At 39.6% G+C, this 22,566-nt stretch overlaps 2 protein-coding genes across 2 annotated transcripts; both read right to left on the bottom strand.

Moving 5' to 3' along the window:
- Positions 1-1,248: 1,248 nt before the first annotated feature.
- hkdc1 (hexokinase domain containing 1) lies at positions 1,249-12,314 on the bottom strand. Its single transcript, XM_038700971.1, has 21 exons — positions 12,084-12,314; positions 10,400-10,562; positions 9,532-9,689; positions 9,180-9,302; positions 8,990-9,085; positions 8,464-8,563; positions 7,527-7,710; positions 7,257-7,412; positions 6,945-7,178; positions 6,550-6,691; positions 6,282-6,438; positions 5,998-6,146; positions 5,677-5,796; positions 5,504-5,599; positions 5,012-5,111; positions 4,523-4,635; positions 4,255-4,421; positions 3,799-3,954; positions 3,505-3,592; positions 2,608-2,753; positions 1,249-2,417 (listed from the first exon to the last, which is right to left on the bottom strand). The coding sequence occupies exons 1-21, from the start codon at positions 12,144-12,146 to the stop codon at positions 2,288-2,290; spliced, it is 2,841 nt and encodes a 946-aa protein (XP_038556899.1). The 5' UTR covers positions 12,147-12,314; the 3' UTR covers positions 1,249-2,287.
- Positions 12,315-12,861: 547 nt separating this feature from the next.
- supv3l1 (SUV3-like helicase) lies at positions 12,862-22,273 on the bottom strand. Its single transcript, XM_038701586.1, has 16 exons — positions 21,847-22,273; positions 21,526-21,603; positions 20,699-20,806; positions 20,488-20,602; positions 20,180-20,348; positions 19,770-19,881; positions 19,253-19,330; positions 18,770-18,861; positions 18,477-18,657; positions 18,052-18,145; positions 17,808-17,927; positions 17,598-17,697; positions 17,404-17,484; positions 16,484-16,660; positions 15,386-15,534; positions 12,862-14,298 (listed from the first exon to the last, which is right to left on the bottom strand). The coding sequence occupies exons 1-16, from the start codon at positions 22,124-22,126 to the stop codon at positions 13,884-13,886; spliced, it is 2,349 nt and encodes a 782-aa protein (XP_038557514.1). The 5' UTR covers positions 22,127-22,273; the 3' UTR covers positions 12,862-13,883.
- Between the last annotated feature and the right edge of the window lie 293 nt (positions 22,274-22,566).

Raw genomic sequence — 22,566 nt, 5'->3', positions numbered from 1 at the left:
GCATTTGAGCTTATTCAAACTAAATTAAAAAAGGGATGTACAGTAAAGATGTATAAAATGTAAAACATAGAGGCGGAAGTTGATAAGACAAACAGAGATACAAAGAGACATTAAAGGAAACAGAGGACGAGGACAAAAGTGACAGACTGTCACTCAGTTCACTGATCCTTGCTGGAGGAGCTGCAGATTCAGCAGCCCAGCTGTGTGTGTGTGTAGCTACAAGCTGCAGAGTCAGTGCATGTGTGGTTTAACTGAATCTACTAGGTCACTACTAGGACAGTGTGGGATTACCGTGTGTGTGTGTGTGTGTGTGTGTGTATGAGACATAGCCCTCAGCTGGCAGCATTCTAACATGTTAATCCCTGAAAGATTAGCTACTATTTCACTCCTGTTAGCACGCGTTCTTTCTCAATAAATATCCTTCCTCTTTTCTTTAATCCTTTCTACATTGTTTCCTCTCATCCCTCTTTCTTTCTTGGTGCATAGTTTTTGCTTTGTATTATTTTCTGTATTCCTTGCGCTGTGCTGCTTTCTCCCTGCCTTCATCTTCAACACATCATCTAATCTATCATGAATGGATTAGCATAAATACACTGATCGTTGCACTGCTCAATCCCTGTCCAGCATTGCCAAATCAGTAGTTTGAGATTATAATGCAACTTGTACACACAAACACTAATTGCAATTTTTGCCTGAAAGGATTCATAAAAAAAAGTCTAGCATCATATTCACAAAGATATACTGTATGCTTGACCTCATAATACAAGTCCTTAGACTGAAATTTTAGCAATGATACTAAAATCCTCCATCTTCATTCATTCTGCCCGTGCTGTTATATCAGCATGTACCGAACAGAGAAACAGATAAACACACAAGCCAATGGGCAAGGATCCAGCAAAACAGATAAAGCACACAGACAGAATCATCCAAAATTGCACAGATGTACAGAGAGAGAGCAGACAGACGGACGGTCACAAGGACAGAGTCAGTCCAGAATGACAGAACAGAGCACTGGTTGTTATTATTGTTGGGAAATGTGGTCAGCGGCATTCCAATCCTCCTCCTGCCCTTCATCAATACTGAGATACTGCTGACTAACACACTCACACACACACACACACACACACACACACACACAATCATCATCTTTTCTACAAACATTGGTATTAACAAAATGTATGTTTTTTTGTGAATTTGTTGTGTAGGAATCCTTTGGTCGAAGATGAGAAACCATATTACTGATACAAATTACTGCATTGTAAAAGTTTAATAGAAAGTTTCAAACACAGTAGATTAGCAGACACACTAATGAACACAGCAAGAATGATAATGATCTACAAATGTGCAATTTTTTGTTTTTTATAATTGGACTACTTTTGTATAATGTTCATCCTTTACATCTATTTGGCTATTGGTAAAAATTATTATTAATACAAAACAGCTATGGGAACACATTGTAAGGAGGCAGTGTGTATGAATGTTTGGGCAGAAGAGACTGTTCAGTTCTTATCCTCAGAGAATCGCACCATGCATGAATGGCATCATGACATTTTGACAAATGAAGCTTTTTATCAGTCCTAGAATTTGCAGTTGCCATGGTGAATGTTATGACTGCATATACAGTATCATTTTTGTTTGGTCTCACATACAGTGCTAACCTTGAGTAGTTTACAGGGTGTGATCTTTGATGAATGTTCTTTCTTTTGCCCTGGTATCAAAGGCAGAGAGTCTAATCAGTGCATGGCAAACACTGGCATGTGACCGTGCAGCTGTGGGTGTGACACTGTTCCCACAGCAGACCCAGGAACTGATTGAAAAGGCTTAAAGTGTGTAGTCCATCTCTTATACAGAGACAACAAAAGAAGGGCTTTTCAAGGGAGAAATAAGAAATTTTTCTCAAAGCATTGAATTGGGTTGATAAGCTTTAACCTTAAGTTTTTGTAAAAAATTTATCACCTGGAATCCAGTTATATATAAGTATATAATATTATTGGGTACCAGAATTTAATCCCTGGCAGCACAAATGGCTGTGTTCGTGGGTGGGAAGCCTGTGTGGGATCCTGCAGTGAAAACCTCTGTGTGTGCTATGCCCTTCAGGTGATGCTCCTTGCTGTCAGGTGAAAAGAAGCTGTAGGTGAATCCATTTGTATGTGAGGCGACTGCAGCTCTCTCAGACCAACAGTGACAAAACAGCAGGGCAGAGGGAATAGGGCGTTCCCAATTATGAGAAAAGTGAAAGAAAAAACTTTGGTAAATCCTTTTTTTCCAGTCATGTCAGTGTTCATCTCTATTGCTTCTGTCTGGCCACAGCTGTGATGAGGGCAGCACCCTTCCCGCTGCCTTCCTCTGATGGCAGGAAAGTCACGTTACACTGAGGTGCCAAAACTCTGGCAGTCTCTTTGAGGACTTCAGAGAAACTAGAAACAGCAGCAGTAGAGGAAAAAACTGTTTAGTTTTTATAAAGCAATTTTGAAGAATCAAAATAAAGGGTAAAAGAGTCAAATTAGCCCTTGAATCTAATCACCAACAACAAAACATTTATTTGAGGTGAATAATTTTTAAGTAGTTCTGCAGCACACCATGAATAAACAAATAAAAATAACTCACTGCGGATGTTGTTTGTAGAGCGCCCCGTCCACCCCTACAGTGATGTTCAGATGGTCCAGTCCTCGGTTCTCTCTGATTTTGTCAACCACAGCTGCCATTCCTGCCCCACACAGCTGACCCGCACGACGTGACACAGCTCCACATACCTGTATAACAATCAAAACCATTATCATTATTGCAACACATTGCAGACTGTTGGTGCCACAGTTTGCTGAGGCAAACAATATATATCTCTGCCCAGCCAGTAGGAGAAAATCATCTTGGATCCCAAAGTGAGGTTGCAACAGAACATGATTTTCTGGGCATTGTATTGTGTCAAAGTTTAAACTCTTAACCTCTCTCTCTGCCATTTGAGACAAGAAATATGCCATAGGGTTGCAGATTTTAGCTGTTGTCCACAAGGTTTAACATTAATGATGGCTGCATTGCATTAGGTGTGCCAGTTCCAGGGCCCTGCAGGCTTACTAGCATGGCTTAACGATACAGCTTAAATGGAGTAGAGTGATAATTAATGTTATCAATTAGACCTTTCCTGCACTGACTAAAGCATATGCTGTGAAAATGACTACTGCTCCCATATATACTGTATGATATTTGATATAGACTTAAGTCTTGAATATAAAACTAAACTTGTTAAATGTAGTCTGACAGTCTGTGAGAGTACTAAAATAGATTGATCAGTAATCATTCATTCATGTCTAAAGACAATCTCTTAAAAGTATCTATGCTGGTTCTGCACGTCAGCAAGACTATAACAAAACACAAAATTGTACTGAAGTAGATTATGTTCTTAAAATTGCATTTTACTTCTAAAAACACACTGGTCTAAAAGTTGGTTAAAAGTCTGAAACAGTATGATAAATGACATAGCATTTCTCATCATTTCCTATCTTCTACCTCTTTGACTATGATGCTGTCATCACAGGTGCTGTCAAGCCCCAGCTGTTGGAGAATAGATCTGACCTGCAGTAGGGCCAGGCGGTCACTAGGGGGAGACAACACAGTTACACGCATTACAGTAAAATACAGCCACACATTTACATACACACTTACACATGACTGGAGGAATTATTCACAGAATAAAAAGGCATCATTTAATAGCGGATACATTTTAAAACTTAAAAATGTATCTGAAAAAGACATTTAAACATTTAAACATTTACACACACACACACACACAGCTTCTCCCACCTCTCTATTTGGGACAGATATTTGGTTTGGAATATTCCAGGTGTTTTTAAAGCTTCAGTGACATGTCCTCTGAACAGCAGACCTCCTCTGGTTAGATCTAGCAACACCTGACGGACAACTTCTCCTAAATACATCCCACTGGTCAGCTTTTCAAACCTGCACACTCACAAAGACACATATCAGTATCATTTGTTCCACTAAGACTGTGGCCTCCGGATCAAGTTACAGGTTACTGAAAAGCTCAGTAGATCAGAATACACAATGGAGCATAAGACACATACCTGAGCACACAACTACATGATTAACACACATTTCAGAGAAGCATTTAAAATTACAAGAATATCCACATATATATGCAAAGGTGAGTTACGGGGAGGAAATTCTGAGACACACACAGAAGGATAAATCACACTTAGCTGATCAAACATAAATTCAAACACGGTGAGTGTTTCTAACCTTTGTTTTCCAGGGTTTATTGAGTTTTGGTTCACCTCAATGTCATAAGGTGTGATGATGTCATCCAGAGAGCCATCATCACCCAACCCTCCCCACTCTGTGTTTATACACATCTTTTGTATCTCAGCATCCCCCTTCTTTTTCTCTACTGCTGTCCTATCACCCTGCTGGGAGCAGAAAATGAAGGGGGTTGAGTTATCGTCCAAAAATTTATTCAACTTTAAATCCCCACAGCTGACTGACAAAGTAAACACTGGTCTTCTTCTACCTTATCGTCTTCTCCTTCAAGCATGCCCTCTTCTCTTTCCGTTTTTCCTTTCTTTCGTTCAGTCTTCTCAATGTTCTTCACCTCCTCCATGTAACAAACATTTGTACCAGTTCCTGTGTAACAGAATCACATGGTGGATTTCATTACAATTACAATTACCATAAAGGTAATTTGAAATATGCAATGCTTGTCAAATTCAGTAACTTGTGTTTGGAGACAAAATCCAGTGCGCCTAGCAACATATTTGTGTCGAACAGTCGCACTGAAGACACACACAATCATGCATTGTTATTACAGTATTTATGAGGACCCTGATTCGTGTTTTTTCTAGCCTCAAATTGTGAAATTAACCACCATAACTACGACCCTGATCACAAGCCTAAACATAATACCAGCCTTAATTCAAATACAAAGACCTATGCCTCAAAAAGCAAACTAAGTTAGTGTCGTCTAGCTAAAATGCCACAAAGAAAATGTAAACACCCATACCAGCAATTAGTCCAATTTCACACTGAGGATCTTCATAAGCACAGCTCATCATGGTCCCAACTGTGTCATTTACTACTGCTACGATGTCCAAGTCAAATTCCTATAGGGATAAACATACGTGTGTACACAAATAAACAGAAGTTAATTATTGGCGATACTGTTTCATACAATTATGCTTTTATGTAAAAGTTGAGTTCTTAAGGACAGATTTTTAGTACATGACTCAACATCCAAGAAAATGTACTGTAGCCTAAGGGTTTCTACAGCATATAAGAATTTAGTGGCAAAGTCTGGATGTCCGATCATTTGTTATCAAAGTCTACATTCATTTTGTGCTGAAAGATATTTGTGCATCTTACAGGCTCATTGTTCCAACTTGTACATACACAAATAGGTACAAAAATAAGGAAGACTGCAGAATTATTCCTTCACCTCATATGACAAAACCCAGGTACTCATTATAAAACTCTGTTCTGTTGTATTTTGACTCACATTGCGTCTCTTGATGGCCTCCCTCAGCATGCTAACAACATCTTGTCCTTCACAGTCCGTGGCCTTGAAGCCTTTGGTCCAGCTCACCAGTGTGCCCTACAGAACATAACAAGGTTGAACCCCTATAACCGAACTCAAGCCCAAGACGTTCACACTATGATGTCCACGCTTACCGTGTCGATAGCTGTCTGCTCGCAGGGGAAAGAGAAGGTGAAGCCTGCAGGAAGATGAGCGTTCTTCATCCCCATGTAGTCCAGGAAGTCACTAACACACTGCGCTATATGATCAAACAACTAGAGAAAAAAGAGTTTTTTAATGAAAACTTCTGACTTTTCTAGACAGCATTGCATGTAATGTGCTTCTATCCTAAGTAATTAAAATGCTTATTAACTCGTCATCAATATTTCACAAATCAAGTCCCAGTTTCATGCGGCCTGTCTGCCTACCACTGCTGGTCTTTCTGTCTGTATTATTTAGTACTAACACTGTCCTACCTCTTCTCCAGTGCCCTGCATTATCTCCAGTGGTATGGTGTAGATCTTATGGTAAACTCGAGAGTTCTGTTGCAGACCTTTTTTAAAGTTCACCAGTAACACTCTGAAGTTTGTTCCTCCCAGATCCAATGCAAGGTACTTTCCATGCTCTGGAAAAACACCAAAAAACAAGTGGTGACCTGTTCTTACAGAATTCAGCTCTATTTATTCATCCTCTCCTGAGCAATAATAAAAAAAACAACAGCTTGAATTTGGTCATTATGTGTTTCATTTTAGTTTCTGACCTGTGCCATCAGGTGTGTGGTACACAAAAGAAGGCAGCATCTTGATGGCAGAGGGGGCTTTACTCTTCAGCCCAGCTTCCAGCCCCGTCCTCATCCTGGCCTTGACAAGCTGGAGCTGCTCTTGGCTCAGTCTGAACGGAGACAGCGTCTCATCCACCTGGAATACAAGGAGAAGAGATGGTGTACTGTATATCAGATATGGTAGCATTAATGAGTACAATGTGTACACATACTACATACAGTACAGAAACGCACACAGCATCCTAACCTGTTGCCTTTGTGATGCCAGTCGTTGGGCCACTGCTGTTACCAAGGCAGCTCCTTTGCTGCTGCCGCTGTCGGAGAGGACAAATCTGACATGGCACTCGGGAAGCAACCGACGCACTACTTTATGAAGACGTTTTGGATACCTGTAACGGAGAGAGTCTAATATTGAAGCTCTATTGGTAATCTGTACCAGCTGCAACAACATCATTTCTTTTGTCATTTTTGCACATTGATTTAACAAACAAGAATCTATAAATATATTTTAATTAGATACCTACAAATGTATTTTAAATGGTCATAACAATGGGACTAGATAGATAGATAGATAGATAGATATTGATGTGCCTCACTGGCATATGAATTTGATTGTTGGTGAATATTTCCATAATAACTTACTGTGGGTGAGTCTTGTACACAGTTCCATCCACACCTACAGTGATTCTTAATGTCCTTAAATTCCGGTTTTGCTTAATTCGACTCAGGATGGCAGCCAGTCCAGCAGCCACCAGATTTGAGGACCTGAAGGACACTATGGTGCTGACATGTTGAACAGCAACACAGTCATCAGATGATGGGGTCAAATCAAGGTCCATGAGAATGTTTCTGGTGTTCTTCAGACCATTTTTGTACCTGAAATAGACATGTATGGTATCACTTGTTTTTACAAAAAGAGTGTGACACAGACCTAGACAATTTAAGGTAACTTACTCCTCCATGGCTGCAACATGTGCAGTAGTTATTTTCCCTTTAGTCTTCAGGGCCTCAGACACATGTCCATCAAACAGCAGTCCAAGTTTAGCCATCTTTAATACAACCAGCCTCACTATCTCACCCAGATACATCCCACTGACCATCTTCTCAAAGCTACAATTAGGAATAAATAGTGGAAACACAGAAACAAAGGGGTTTAAAGTTGATCTTTTGTCATACATGCAGTGCCTTATCATCCCAGATCGAAGACAAAGCTGCTTTCCTCACATTTGTTTTCCAGGGTTGTTGGAAGATGCGTCGACATCCCTGTCAAAGTCAGTGATGTAATCATTCAGAGCCCCGTCATCTCCAAATGCTCCCCACTCAGTGTTCACACACATCCTGCCTTCATCTCCCTCCACCAGGTCAATGTGACGCAGCCCCTCCATGTAGCATGCATTGGTGCCTGTACCTAAACACACACACATACAGGATTTCCTTGCCTTTATATTTATACAGCTACAACAAACTTGTACTGGTTACATTGGTACTTTTCTACATTTAAGTAATCACAAGATGTGAAACCTAAACTAACACCTAAACTAACACTAAATCCTAAAGTAACTATAATTAAGCCTTTATTCAAATTTTAATACTTAATATCACAAATCCTATCCTTCAACTATTAACCTAGTTTGAGAATATGTCTCCACTCAAAAAAGTCTTGTCAAAATGGTTCAAACACAAAAATACAAAATAAAGCACACACGTGCATTAAGACAGGAAACCATTAGAGGGAGCAACAATATAACATAAGGTGTACAGCAACCTTTTTTCAAACAGTACTTGATATTTGATCTGCACTGTATACAGTGTATCTTTAGGAAAGACTTGGTTCATTTTTGAGTTGCAAGTCTTTTGTTTTGTTGGATTGCACTGTATTGTCAGGTGTTCCTTTTTTGTTCCGTGTACAGTACATGTACACATAAGTGTGGAAGACAAAACTGACGACGAAACAGTCAACAAAATGTTTCTATGTACATGTACATGTACACACACACACACACACACACACACACACACACGTCAAGACACTTATTAGCTACAATCACACACACGTCAAGACACTTATTAGCTACAATGCAGCATCTCAGGGAGTTTTCAGCTTTAGTTTGCTGTGTATTATGAATCTGATGATATCTACTTTATAGATGAATGCACTCACCAATGATGAGTCCTATTTCACAGTACTGGTCATCAAACCCGCAGGTCATCATGGTTGCTACAGTGTCGTTAACCATGGCCAACACCTCTACATCCATACCCTACAGAGTGATACACCAAGGCTATAAGGTTTAAGTAACATCAACTACAGTGCAGTTTTTGTATACTGAATGAAGTGTTTCAGAGGAAGTGCAGTAAGCTCTAAGGGATGACAAGTGGGTAAGATTTTTTTCAATCCCACAACCCCACCTTAAGAACATACGCACACACACACAAAACCACTGAGCAAATAGCTAACATGTAGATGCATACAAAATGTCATGAAAACTTGGTTGTCTAATTTATTGGCTAGCGTCGTCGTCAAAATTAAGTTTCTTTAGACAGGATCAGTTACATGTCTGGAATAAGTTCCTCATCAAAAGTCATGTACCTTTAAAGGCCTGTCTGATAAATGAAAAATAGTCTGCGGGTCATACATTTAAAGTAATAGTAGCCTATGTGTAAAGCAACGAATACGGGTGTCCTACCCCAGTTCTGTCAATAGCGTCTCTGAGGGCCTGGACCACATTTTTACCCTGAAGGCCTCGCACCCGGTAGTTCTTACTCCAGTTCAACAATAATCCCTGAGAAGAAAGAAAGAAAAATAATAACAAAGAGTAACATATACTGCAGGTGCAGGCCATGAAAACCAGACGGATTAATATAGAGTGTCATTACCTGATCCAAGGTGGACTGTTCACAGGGGAAAGAGAAAGTGAAGGCCAGAGGATGTTTCTTCTCCAAACTGATGTTCTTCTCATGCAGAAAGTTCTTCAGAGACTCTGACACATGGTCAAATAGCTACAGACAGAGAGGGAGAGCGGCAAGAAAGACAGTCAAGGAGAAGGTGGAGAAGGCTGAAAATCTGTTACCATTATTAACTCCCTCTCTGTTGTTACACCCTCCTCAAACCCCCTACTTCTGCTACCTTCCTTGTCCAAACTCCTCAAATCCATGCAGCTCCTTCATGCCTTTTCTATTCCTCTGCTTTTCATTGTCCATGTCCTCTGTCTCCTCCTCTCCTACATACCTCTGTTCCTCTCCCAATGAGTAGATCTTTAGGTATTGGGTAGGTCTTCTCCTCCATCTCCACTCCTCCCTTCCTAATGCCCATGCCCTCTCTCACTTTCACTTGGAGCACCTTAAACCTGGAGCCTCCAAGATCCAACGCCAGAAACTGTCCTTTCTCTGCAGGAGTGAAGGAGAGGGAAAAAAGTACATTATCTGTATCGCTGTACAGTCCCCTCCAAAATTATTGGAACGGTCAGGCAAATTCCTTTGTTTTTGTTTTTCACTGAAGACATTTGGGTTTAAGATGAGCATGAGACAAGAGTTCAGAATTTCAGCTTTTATTTCCTGGTATTCACATCTAGATGTGTTAAACAACTCAGGACATACCACCCTTTGTTTGAACCCACCCATTTTTCAAGTGATCAAAACTATTGGAACATGTGACTGACAGATGTTTCTTGTTGCCCAGATGTTGCCTTTTAGGCTGATTGTCCAAACATTAAATAGCTCTGCATGACCAGACTAAGTTTTCATCCTTGGTTCAAACCTATAAAGACTGCATTTCCTGTTAAAGAGGATAAACCAACACAAAGGCCAGAGAGCTGTCTATGGGAGAAAAGCAAGCCATTGTCAAGCTGAGAAAAGAAGGAAAATCGACCAAAGCCATTGGACAAACATTGGACATAGCAAGCACAACAATTTGGAATGTCCTGAAAAAGAAAGAAACTACTGGTGTGCTGAGCAACAGACGTCCAACAGGTAACAGGTAATTCCAAAGGAATTTGCCTTACTGTTCCAATACTATTGTTGGGGACTGTATGTATGTATATACAGTATGCAGGTAATATATGTTTCAAAAGCCTAAAAAGTTAACTAATGTGAGTAACCTGATCCATCAGGAGTAGAACGGACATGTGTCGGCAGCATCTTCACCGCTGCTGCGGCGTTACTTTCCGATGAAAGGCCCTTCCTCATTTCAGCAAGGAAACGAGCGGAGATGTCTCTTAGCTGGTCGTCATGGAGGCGCATGGCGTGAAGAAATCTGTCCACCTAAACAAAACAAAAAAATGAAACATGAGACACATAAAACAGAGAGCAAACACTGAGGCAAAGGTAAATGAGCCATAGTGATTTATTTTCCACTGACTGGAAGTCTCAGGGAGATACTGAGAACAGAGAGGAGAGGATGTCAGTGGAAATTTCCTTCTGTCTTCTACATCTAAAGCAGTTTTAACTTCCCAAGACAAAGTAATAAAATTATAGAACATTGTTGGGTCAGGGTCACATGGTATAATATCCACATTATGTAATACAATAATATATAATCGAATCTATTTGATTATAGATTATGTAATGCTATTTTTTTCCCAGAAAGTTAATGTGTGGCAGTATTAAATTTTGCCACAAAATTGGTAGCAGCATGACTGAAACATGTATCAAAAAGCCTTTGCTGCCCTGTATATAAATAAATGAATAGAATTTCTCACTGTGGTAACATGTTTAGGGGACAAGGTCTGTCTGGCCGTGCACCTGGCTGGGTGCCGCTCTGTATTTGTGTTGTATTTGTGAGTGTGCGCAGTGTTCATTACGGGTGTGTCAATACTTTGTCCCTGGGAGTGTGTGTATGTTGATCTCGTCTGCACTGTAAGTAGTGACACTGTCAGGGAAAGATGTTAATAATTGCTCTGGAAAAGACAGATGGTGACATTGTAGCTAATGATTAAAGCACTTTGATCATCTTATTATAGCACTGCCTACTGCAGGATCTTTTGGAGTGGGTAAAGATAGCTGTGGGCACATCTGTAAAAAAGGTCAAGTGGTGGACACAAATATCGATAGTTTGTCTTTTTTAAAAATCCTTTTCTGATAAATCCTGCCAAAATTTCCCACAGAGAATGATGCAGTACTACATTAGAGCAAGTATTATTATTATTATAACCTTTACGTAACCAGGAGAGTCCCAGTGAGATTAAAAATCTTTTTTTCAAGGGGCTGAGACAGGCAGCAGCATAAATACAAACACATAGGTACAGACAGACAACACATACGAAGACAGGCATTAGGAACTCACATTTCCAAAATTAGAGTAAGTTCGAGTCAGCTTCAGGTAAATTAAAAACATTAACATCTTAAGGAATCTGCATCTAATGAATGGATTTAAAAGCATTTAACGAGATTCATTCATTGAGTTTCAAGTCATTTTGCTACGTATTCCATGATGAGGGTGCTGAATACACAAATGCCCATTTTCCAATTTGGGTATTTGGGACAGAAAACATAAAGAAATCCTGACAAACCAAATAGTATTACTAAAAAGAGAAGTACAGGTTTTACTTTTTAAAATAAGTCTAATAAAAAGTTTTGTTGAACTTAGTAACTTAGAACTTGAACTGAAATAAATGCTGTAGCAACCAGTGAAATCCAACTGGTGTCATTGCCAATCTCATAATGCCTCTTCTGAATCAGATTGCCTTTTGAAATTTGTCTCTTTAATGCTGAGAATTACTGCTACTGGAACAAAAGTTAAGTTAAAGTTGTGTGTATCATGTAACACTGTGGAGTAGCGCTTACCTTCTTTGTGGGGTCCTCCTGGAGTTTGGAGAAAAAGAAGGAAACAAGATGAACAGCCAACATCTTGATGTACAACACACCACCACGAAAACGTTTGTTAACGAGTTCCTCTGTCACGGTACAAGAAATGTTGATGAAAAAGACATTCAGCGTGTCCACATTTTAAGATAGAAGATTCTTTCCTCCGGTCCAACTCTGATAGTCTTGTCCACTTCCCTCCACTGAGCAGAGATCAACCTCAGCCCTAACTTACTGATTAACAACAAGCCAACCCCCTTTCCCCCGTCATTCCCTCCAATCTTTCTGTCTTATCACCCAACCCTGTCTTCTCTTTAGTTTCATTTAGTGTCTCTGGTGAGTTACACTAGACCATTATTGAAGTTCTGCAGAAACCTCAGATCACTGGAAAATTAGTAATTCTTTGACTTTCATCTGTTAATGATTCCAAATTAAAACAAAATAAGTAAAAACTGTATATTGTAGGAATGTTGAGATAGATAGACAAATTAAACAAGAAGGTTAGGGTGTTCTAACACTAAGAATAAGGTAACAACTTACAAGCAGCAGCCCAACAATGGGCCACTCATTACAAACTCATGCTGTGCTCTTAACCATTGTACAAACCCACAGAACCTTTTTTAAATTCTAGTGGAGAGTTTCCAAAAATATTAAATATATGCATCTGAAATGTTCAGTTTAAAATAGTGTTCAAGACATCCAGAATATTTCTATTAGATGGAATGAAAAGTCAGAATAAGCTGATAAACAATATTTATGATACTGTGGAATAAGATGGATTTAATGACATAAAGGAAAACAAAAGCAATGAAGTTGATATGTACTGTACAGGCAGGTACGTCTGCCACACTCTTAATTATTTTTTAATTCCAGCGTTTGCCTGATGTCTCTTGTTACTGCCTGTTGTGAGCTGCACAAAAAAATATAAACATGAAATCAAGACAGTTAAGACGTAGATTTTTAATTAACTAAATATACACAAGAAAAAATATGGTATCTCATCGGTATATAGATACTAACAGGCCTGCGCTCAATTCAGTCTACTCAAACTGTTTACAGAAACTGCAGTTAATTTTCCCTATATCATATTCATGCGGAGTTTTTACATTTGAGTATACTGAGCAGATTGAAAGTAAACTGATTCCAGACCTGCGTAACACTAACATACAAAGTGTAAATTTTAAAATGTTTTCTGATCACAAAGCTTCTGAAACAGCCTTCATGACTCTGTGACTCTGCGCTGAAACATTGTGGTAAACCAGGTGGCTTATCCATTTGCAAGATAGAACTGTGGGCTAGAAGCTCAGGCAGGACATGAACGCACCCACAATAACCCTCAGCAATGGGTCTATTTCTTGTAAGCCAAATCCAGGTGAGGTCAGTATAATTTGTTAAGCTAATTTGAGCGTTTTAAATTAGTTTCCAAGGTCAATCTGTGAGGTACTTTATGCTCCCACTGAAGTGGGAGAATACAGTACAAACCTTTAGAGCAATAAAAAATAAAAATAAAATTCACACGGAAACACTGAATGACCCAGTACGCTTGTGTAAAACTCAGTCCAATCAAACATGACTCTTTCGTTCAAACTACATTTTGGTGTTTTTATTTTTTTTATAGTTTGACCTAAAAGCTTTTGTGATCCCTCCAGAGCTGGAAATGTACGCAGATCCTTTTTGACTGCTTCAAAATGTGATGGATTTCAATCAAACCACCAGATATTATCCAAGGTTTGTATCGGTAATTGAGCTCCACCAGAACAGCAGCAACCAACACATTCCTCTTCATTTCTTCTTCTTTTTCCTTTTCCCTTTGTTGTTATTATTGGGATGTTCTGTATCGAGTGCACTCTGATAGGTGAATTCCTGCTTTTGATCTTTAGACCACTCACTCTGCAGCTGCCGGAGCAAATCAGGAGTCAACAGCCCGTCTCTCACCAGGCGACTAGCCAGAGAGCTGTCCATCAACTCTCCTGAGCCTCTTTGTCCCCTTTGACCTTTGCTAGTCAAATTATTACTGCTGGCAGTGCCACTATTACCACGCCTGATACCCTGTGTCTGTAGTGGATCAGTGATGGTTGTGTCAGTGGCTCTTATGAGACGTGTGATATTACGGACGCCCTGTTGAATGATGTCATCAAGTTCCCGCTGGATTTCTCGAACCAAAGCTGTGTCTGGAAACATGTCCATGAAACGGTAGCTACAGATGGACAGAGAGATCAACAGCAACATTAGTAGGCAAGCAATGACAAGCAGAGTCGGCTGCAGGACTATAATAATAATAATAATAGTTTTCTTTGTATAAAACTTTGCAATACAACTAACAAAGTGCTTTACAACAATCAATGTAAAAAACACACAAGTCAAAATAACATAAGAGACAACTAAAAATAGGCATCACACAGTGTGTCTATACGAGCCTGACCTCTGGCAGATTGTTTTAGAGAGTAGGGGCCCTGGCAGCAAAGGCCCTGTCTCCTTTGGTTTTCTGTCTAGACCTTCGAATGGCTTGTAACGCCCTACCAGAGGATCTTCATCCAGGCTCAAAAAGGGGTTAGCCTGTGCCTGGCATTAAAAGTAATTAGAACAATTTTAAAATCAATGCTAAAAAGAAACAGGCAGCCAGCACGGGGATGCTACAACTGGGGAAATATGGTCAAAATATTTGGAATGCATAAATAGCTGCAGCATTTTAGACTAACTGCGATGGACTGAGTTCTAACTGAGACAGGTTTATAGGGACGTACAGTAGTTGAGGCGGGAGGAGATTAAAGTATAGATGATTTTCTCTAGATCTGTGGCTGACATAAAATTATTCTCAAAAACATGACTGAACAACTTTTTTTCCTTTTATTACTTTCTGTTTTCAGGGGGACCAAGTACAATGATGTGAGATTGTTTAAAGTATAATTGGAGAACAGCTGTGTGACATCCAGTATTTTATTCCAGCAAGTCAGTTGTTGAAGGTTGCTATGTTAGACTGGTCGCTAGGTCTAATTGGAATACAGAGCTGTGTGTCATCGGCGTAACAGTGAAACTGGACATTATATTAGCGGAATATTGCAGAGAATATAACCCTGGGGGACACCATAGAGCCTGTTCATGGGAATGAGACTGAGCCAGCCAAAAGAAAAAAGTAATGTTACACTGTTAAGAAGAGCTAGGAGAAAGAAGTATGAGGTGAAGATGCTCAGCCTTATTTCAACAGTGATAGTGTTGCAAATAGATGACTACAAAAAATAATCTCATTAGCATGACAGGTAGAAGTAGTGGAAATTTAACATTACCTTAACCAGAGGTAAAGATCTAACACATCATGAACAGCTTCCAAGTGAACCAGGTCTTTTATGTTTTTGGGTGGAGCCAGAGGCCAGTTGACATGACGACAGACCCAGTCAAATGTCAGGGGCTCATCTCGACTGAACTGACGGGCAAACTGAAAGAGAAACAAGATTCAACTCAATGCAACAAAGCTGAAAGTACAGGGGTCTCATTTATAAAACGTATAAAAACAGTATTAAAAGATATAATTAAAAACTACTGACACAGTTATCTTGTATTTCACAGTTTACTTACAGGTGCTCACACTCTCCCATCAATTTTGTTTTATAGATCACAAATTGGGAAGTGGCGTCTGCCTCTTTCAGGCGCCCGTTTTGAGGGTACGCAACGGTTCTAATTAGACCCCTAGACAGTATGCAATGCTTAACAAAATGGAAGGAAATATGCTGAAACATTGTCTTGGTCAGTATCATATTATGATCATTAATATTAAATTAATTTATTATTACTGTATTAAACTAATGAAATATTTTGCTATGCATTTACATCACAAGCTTCTCGACCGGTCTACAAGCAAGAGTTTTCCTCGCACACATTGTCCTCTTCCTTCCACTGAGTCCACTGAGCAGAGACCAACCTCAGCCCTAATTTACTGATTAACACACCAGTGTTAGAAGTTACAACTTGATTCTGAATCTCAAAGGTTACTTGTTGAGGACAATAACTTAAGTCTGGAGATAATCTTGTTTTATCAGTACAATATAACCATAAAGTGAGAGCAAAAGTACAGTGCCTATAAAAACACCTCCTTGGACTGTTTTTATATTAAATCTGTTTACAGTACTGAATCATTTTATTTAAAAAATTAAAATTGGTTGTGTCAATTGTTTGGATGAATTTAGGAGATTAAATGTCAGATCAAATATTTAGTTTATTCTTTCACCCAACCCAATCACTGCTGTTACTATTAATGAATCATTTTTAGTTTCTCCCTACTTCCCCCTGACACTCCTGCTCATCAACCCTTCACTCGTTTCTTCCTTATCTCCCTCCATTTACTTCCTTTCATCTCGTGCTGTCTTCCCATGTTTACTCCTACTCACCTTTAGGAAAGAGGTGCATACAAAAGGTTGTTTCTTGTTGATGGGAGCAGTACAGAAGACGTAGCGTGACCTCAGGTTGAGTGGGATGTGCTGAATCATGTCAGCCAGAAACTTGAAGTCGTCAATGTTGCAGACAAAATACACACCGTCTACCCGAGAGAGGCTAACAAATATGTCCTGGGAGAAAGAAAGAGACGAGTCCCAAAGTCTGTCAGGATGAGAAGATGAAGCTACAGTGTGCAAGTGATAAACTAGATGATTTTAAGAGTGCTGGGCTTTCAGCTGGGCTTGAGTATCTTTCTTTTGCAGATGTAATAGTCAGAATTTAGTTTTCTTGGCACTAATTAGCATTCTTACTGACCACATTCGGGTATACATATCTGAACAGCTTTGTTTTAAAACAACACCTAAAAGAATTCAGGCTGTTCTGGGGACCCACTGCTGGAGAGAAATATTTACGCTCCAACTGAACTGTTGGAGGTCGAGTTGCATTGTAGGTAATGTAGGTGCCAGGTTTTGAGAAGGAAGAAGAATGCGTGGAATAAAAAGGTGATCTCTCTGGTTGTGCTGCATCGCAGACTGTCAATCATGAGTCCATTGTAAGGTTATAGGAGTGCAATTCTAAATTGGTGGAGTATTTTTTCAAGGCCCAGAAATGCAGCTAAAAGCTCTGAAAGAAATCTAGTTAAGTGGACCATGAGTTTTTTTTCAAGCTACGGTTTCCAAGGTCAATAATTAACCTTCAAGCTCAAGATACACTAATAATGTGAACACTGTGTGTACAGCACCCTTCGCTCTTTCAGTCTCATGGCCATTACTTTGTCCCACCTTTCCAACTCAATGTGATTCTTTATCACACACTGTTGCTTTCATACTAAATAAAGAGGCAGGAGGATGAATGAACGGATGGCTATACTCACAACAAGGTTTGACAGTGTAGCATCAGGTAGATGATAGGCAAACATCTCTATCTGCTCTGCTGTAGGATGGAGACCTGCAGTCTGATACAGAGGAGGAGAGATAAACATCAGGAACACCATATCGTACTGATGGGATGGACAGGGAAGTGACTTAGAGTGTGTGTTTGTGTTTATGCCTGTGTGTAAATGATCACCTCTATGGGTTCTACGGAGTGGCTGAGTATTTCCTTCAGAACAGGCAGATCATCTCTGTGCATGGTGGTCACTTCTCCCTCTTTAAACTTGGAAGAGAACCTGGGAGAGGAGACAGGAGTCACAAACTAAAATGGCTTGTTAATATTGCATCTTCTCTCCCACCTTTCAACCTTCTGAATGGGGTTAATATAAGTAAAAATGAGACTGACCTTCCCGCCCGGCCGGCTATCTGCAGAGCTTGTGATGTGCTGATGGTCTCCATCTGTTTCTCCCCTTTCTCATTAACATTAGGCTTCACCAGACTGTTAAAGATGATACGTTTTATACTCCTGGAGAGAGGAGGGGGTTTCACTGAAGTCATGAAATGGCCTTTTAACATTCTTTTCAAACTATTTTTGAAAGAAAAAGAGGAAAATAACTTGATAATAATACAGTGCGTATGCTGGTACTTACAGGTTAAGGCCCATTCCAATAGCATCTGTAGCAACCAGTATCTTGCAGGGGTCATCGGGGTCATTGAACTTCTTGGCCTGTGACAGCTTGGTGCCTGTAAATCACACAACAACTGAGCTTGATCTCTTTCACGCTGTCTGAAGCTTTATTTACAAAAGTTTCAATCATATGAAAAGTTCTATTAGTTGGTAAAATATCTGTTTTTATACTTTTTTGATTCTCATTGTAATTAACATGCAGATGGCTCAAGGATGGAAACACAAATTCATAGAAGGGCATAAAGCATTTTTTTTTTATCTTTATCTTTGCAGCTAACCTTGAAGCCGTCATTAGGCCTGAAGACCAAGTTAACATATTTGGTCTTTTCCTTACATATAAACATACATTTATCTATACATCCTCCTAAAACCCACTCACAAACTCACCTGGAGGTAAGCTCCCATAAATTACAGCACATTGTAGTCCTCTGGCCTCAATCTGCCTGCTGATGGAGTAGATGTCGTTTTTACTGAAGCAGACAACACAGTCTCCCGGGCTCAAGTTGTCTAATGACTCCACAGCATGGTCCAAGATTTTGAATGGAGTTAAACGCTTGTAGGTGTGGACCTTAAGAGAGAGAAACAAATGGAGGAACAGAGAGAGGAGGGAGAGTGTTTAAGACAGGGATTGAAAAAAAAAAAAGTGACATTTCTTGCTGTACTATGTATTAATGACTCACCTCCACCTCCTCTCCAGTGGTGTACATCAGCTCTCTGATAAAGTCTATGGCTGCAGGTTCCCCGCAGACATGGATCTCCTCTGCACAGAGACCTACACAAATCCAACAAAAAAGTCAACTGCCAAAGTGGGAAACATAATCAAAATAAACGATATAAATCACAAGAACAAAGAAAAAAACTAACATCCAAAATGTCTGTACATTAGGGATTTTGGAGGCGACCATGTAGGTATTTTGACAAAAAATGTTACGTTTGTGTTGTAACATAACAAAACACAAGGTTTAAAAGATGTTCCTTATCATAGCATATCATGAATTTTAATGAAAGTCTGAGTTTAATTAACTGAATGGTAAAAGAAAGTTTAAGAAGATGCTCAACATTAATGTAGCCTTGGGCCAAATGAATCATTGGGTGAGATAGAGACATAATGTCCAAGTAAGTGCAAGAACTCGTGTGAGTGTTTCTGAGTGTGTGTTACAAACCCAGCAGTGCTCTGGTCCAGGCCCAGCCTCTGGAAGGATCTCTGATCATTTGAATTTCATCGATTACAGCCACCTCATCTAAAGACAGACATATAAGACATCGCAGTGTTAATCAAATTAACAAAACATAATTTACATCAGTGCCTAATTTTCTTATCTTTGATCTAACAGAAGACACATTTTGATTCAAGTGAGAAATCAAGTGAGGAAGAGATTTTCTAACTCAAAAGTTTGGCTGATGAATTTATTTTTAATATCAGCACATCATAGCAAGACAAGCTGAGACAGAACTGTGCTAGTGACAAAACATTGCTGGTACTTGAAATGTCACAGGAAAAACGCACAAATTAACCACTGGTAAATAAATATTATGATAAATTTATAGATAGTAGTAAAGTAGATATGTCCATACAAACACAACATTCATTTCATCTTATTTCTTGTGACCAAAAGATTGATTTAGTTGATACGATTAAATAAGATTAATTAACAGTTTGTATGCGTTATGTTTACTTACAAGGCGTTGTGACACTGCACATCTCAATGGTGCAGGCCACATGACCAGCTGCTCGACCCTCCGAGTCCATGAAGGTCCTCTCCTCTCCAGTAACCAAGTCACATGTCACACCCTGCGAATACAGTACGGTATGGTGAGGAAGAGATAAAAGATGACATCTTAAAAATACTCACGGAGACTGGAAACCGAAAGGACAGGATAGGCACTGCGAGATAAAGACATTAACATACATTGAACAAAATTATAAGTGCAACACTTTTGTGTTGTTGAGTTTATAATTTTGTTCAGTGTACAAGACAGAAAACAATAATTAAGAGTACAACTCCACTGATTTATTATTGATTACGCTCCTTTAACAATATCTGACTTGTTTTTTCTTTTTTTTAGGACAGAACACAAAAGATACATACGGCAGTGTTGCTCTTCTCAAAGATCTCGTGGGCCAGCAGTTTCAGGGGGCCACAGTAGACTCCAGATTTAGCAGCCAGGTAGCGCTGGATGGCGTGGTAGGTTTTACCACTGTTAGTGGGACCAGCATGGAAAATCACCTTCCTCTGGATTGCTCGAGCCTCAGGGTACCTTATGAATACAAACACAAATATTTCAACCACATAATTATAGATGATGACTGAAATCTACAACCATTAAATTAAAAGGCGTGAACCACGGTTGGCACCAGACTGCTAACTCCAATATCAGTTGTATAAACAGCACATACCAGTTAGCAGGGACTCTGAGGTCTGAGATCTTTCTCAGGTCATCCATACAGTCCAGCATTGGAAAGATTTGCTTGGCATGACGCATAAAGTATGGGTAGACGTCATCTATATGACCTAGAGTACAACAGAAATTAAAGTCAAATAAAGTTATACTTTAATTTTGTCTACTGACACAACACAATCTTTAGGTTTAATTAAAAACCAACAAACCTGCTCCATAGCTGATGTCACTAAGGATGATGTGCAGATCGGCAGGGAGTGATGCCATTTCCAGGACATACTTCCTGAAACTAATGAAGGCCTGGTGGAACAGGCGAGCTGTGTACACACACACACAAAGACACATAAGGCTTGCCATATACAAAGCATGCTGGTTAGATTTCTGTCTGTCTTGCTCCTGAATGACTGCAGCATCATTCTGACATCAACTCCGATAACTTCACAAGATCAAGACAGCTGCAGTTTCCATGGCCAACTGACACAGCTGCTCTCCACCGGGAGCAGGACGTCGTTGGCTCAAATGAGTGACCAACACTATGTTTCATAGAAACTCTTCACTTTTTGTTCAATTGTGAAGGTTCTGATTCCATTAGACTTTGTTTGTACTATGAAGGTTTATTCTGTCTGATATCGATAATTATCAGGCTAAATGTCAAATCATTATTTCTCTCAAGTTTAAAGGCTGATTTTAATAAGTTGAAAAAAAAAAAACTATTTTTTAAGGCTAGAACATGAAAAACACTTGATGCCAAACAGTGGATCACTAAACAAATCTGAGGTAGAACATTCAAAACAATTATACTATAAAATCGTTTAATCAACCAATATGCATCAGTAAAATTAGGTAAAATCTTTTTTCAACAACATAAATCTTGATAGAAAATTAAGCACTAATTCATTCGTGACTCAAATGAATCAAATCAAACATTTATTGCACATTTGTTATATTGTTGTAGAGGAAGATAGCGTGATAATTATCATTATTGTTTTATTCCCCAGCCCTACAGTGTATTGATAACTGTGAATGAATTTCCCACCATCCAGGCCATGATCTGCTGCCAACTTCTGCATCTCCTTCCTCTTATAAAATCGGTTCAGGACTTTCAGCAGTTCACCTAAGTCGCAGACACAAACAGCAGAGAGGCATTAGAAACACAAAGAAAAAGTACTTTTACTTACTATAATTTACAGAGAGCAAACATTACACACATATCAGATAGCCTTGGCACACGAAATAAAATCTGACAGCAACAGAATGAGTTAATGATCACCTCGTTTTCTGAAGTGCGACATAATTCCTCAGACTTACAGGTATTTCACATTTAAATTCAGAGACGAGCTCAGGTGAATTTACTCACTTTTATCGAGCGGCTGGGTCAGCTCTGCTCCCACACCCCCGTCCACCGAGGAGTCGGTCTTCAGAGAGACGGGGACAAACAGAGACGTGTCCGGAGGTTTTGGAGAAGAGCTGTTGGATGAAACATTTCTGCTGCAAGCCACGGAAGCAGCCTGATGTTGTTTATGTAACAAACCAGACCCAGAAGACACATGACAGCTGCCAGCGGTGGTGCGGGCAGCCCGCGTGCCAATGTGGCGTTGAAACCGAGAAAACAGGTACACACACCGGTTTACCGACATCGCTGCGAGGGGTTTATCCCCAGGATGTTAACACCTTCTGCGGGCTACGTTCAAAAACGGTGCAACTGTCGCTCCATGTTGTTCAACACCTCTGAACATGTGAATTACAGTCAGAGGACAGTCAACACAACTCTCTTCCTGCTAATCCAACGTGGGTCAGGACCACTCACTGTGTAGCTGCCCACAAATGTGCCTGTGTTTATATTGAGCGTGAAATTACTTGTATTCAAAACCTAATGGCAGCTATACGCGCTTAAATTAGTGAACATACAAGATAATGTGGCATGGCATTTTGTCTTGTTTTAAACATTGTATAGTAAACGTAGATGGGTAGCAAAGAGGGAAAAATATAAACATGCAAACACACGGACTCATCCATATCTGAAATTGATGATTGTGTCGCCACCAAAATAAAGTCCCGCATTAAGCTTCTGTACATT

This window comes from Micropterus salmoides, unplaced genomic scaffold (genome assembly GCF_014851395.1).
Source record: "Micropterus salmoides isolate LMB-PRFRI ecotype aquatic unplaced genomic scaffold, ASM1485139v1 Ms_hic_scaffold_6, whole genome shotgun sequence".
Taxonomy (NCBI): Eukaryota; Metazoa; Chordata; class Actinopteri; order Centrarchiformes; family Centrarchidae; genus Micropterus; species Micropterus salmoides.
Note: the sequence above shows the minus strand (reverse complement) of the source record. Positions and strands in the feature narration are given on the sequence as shown.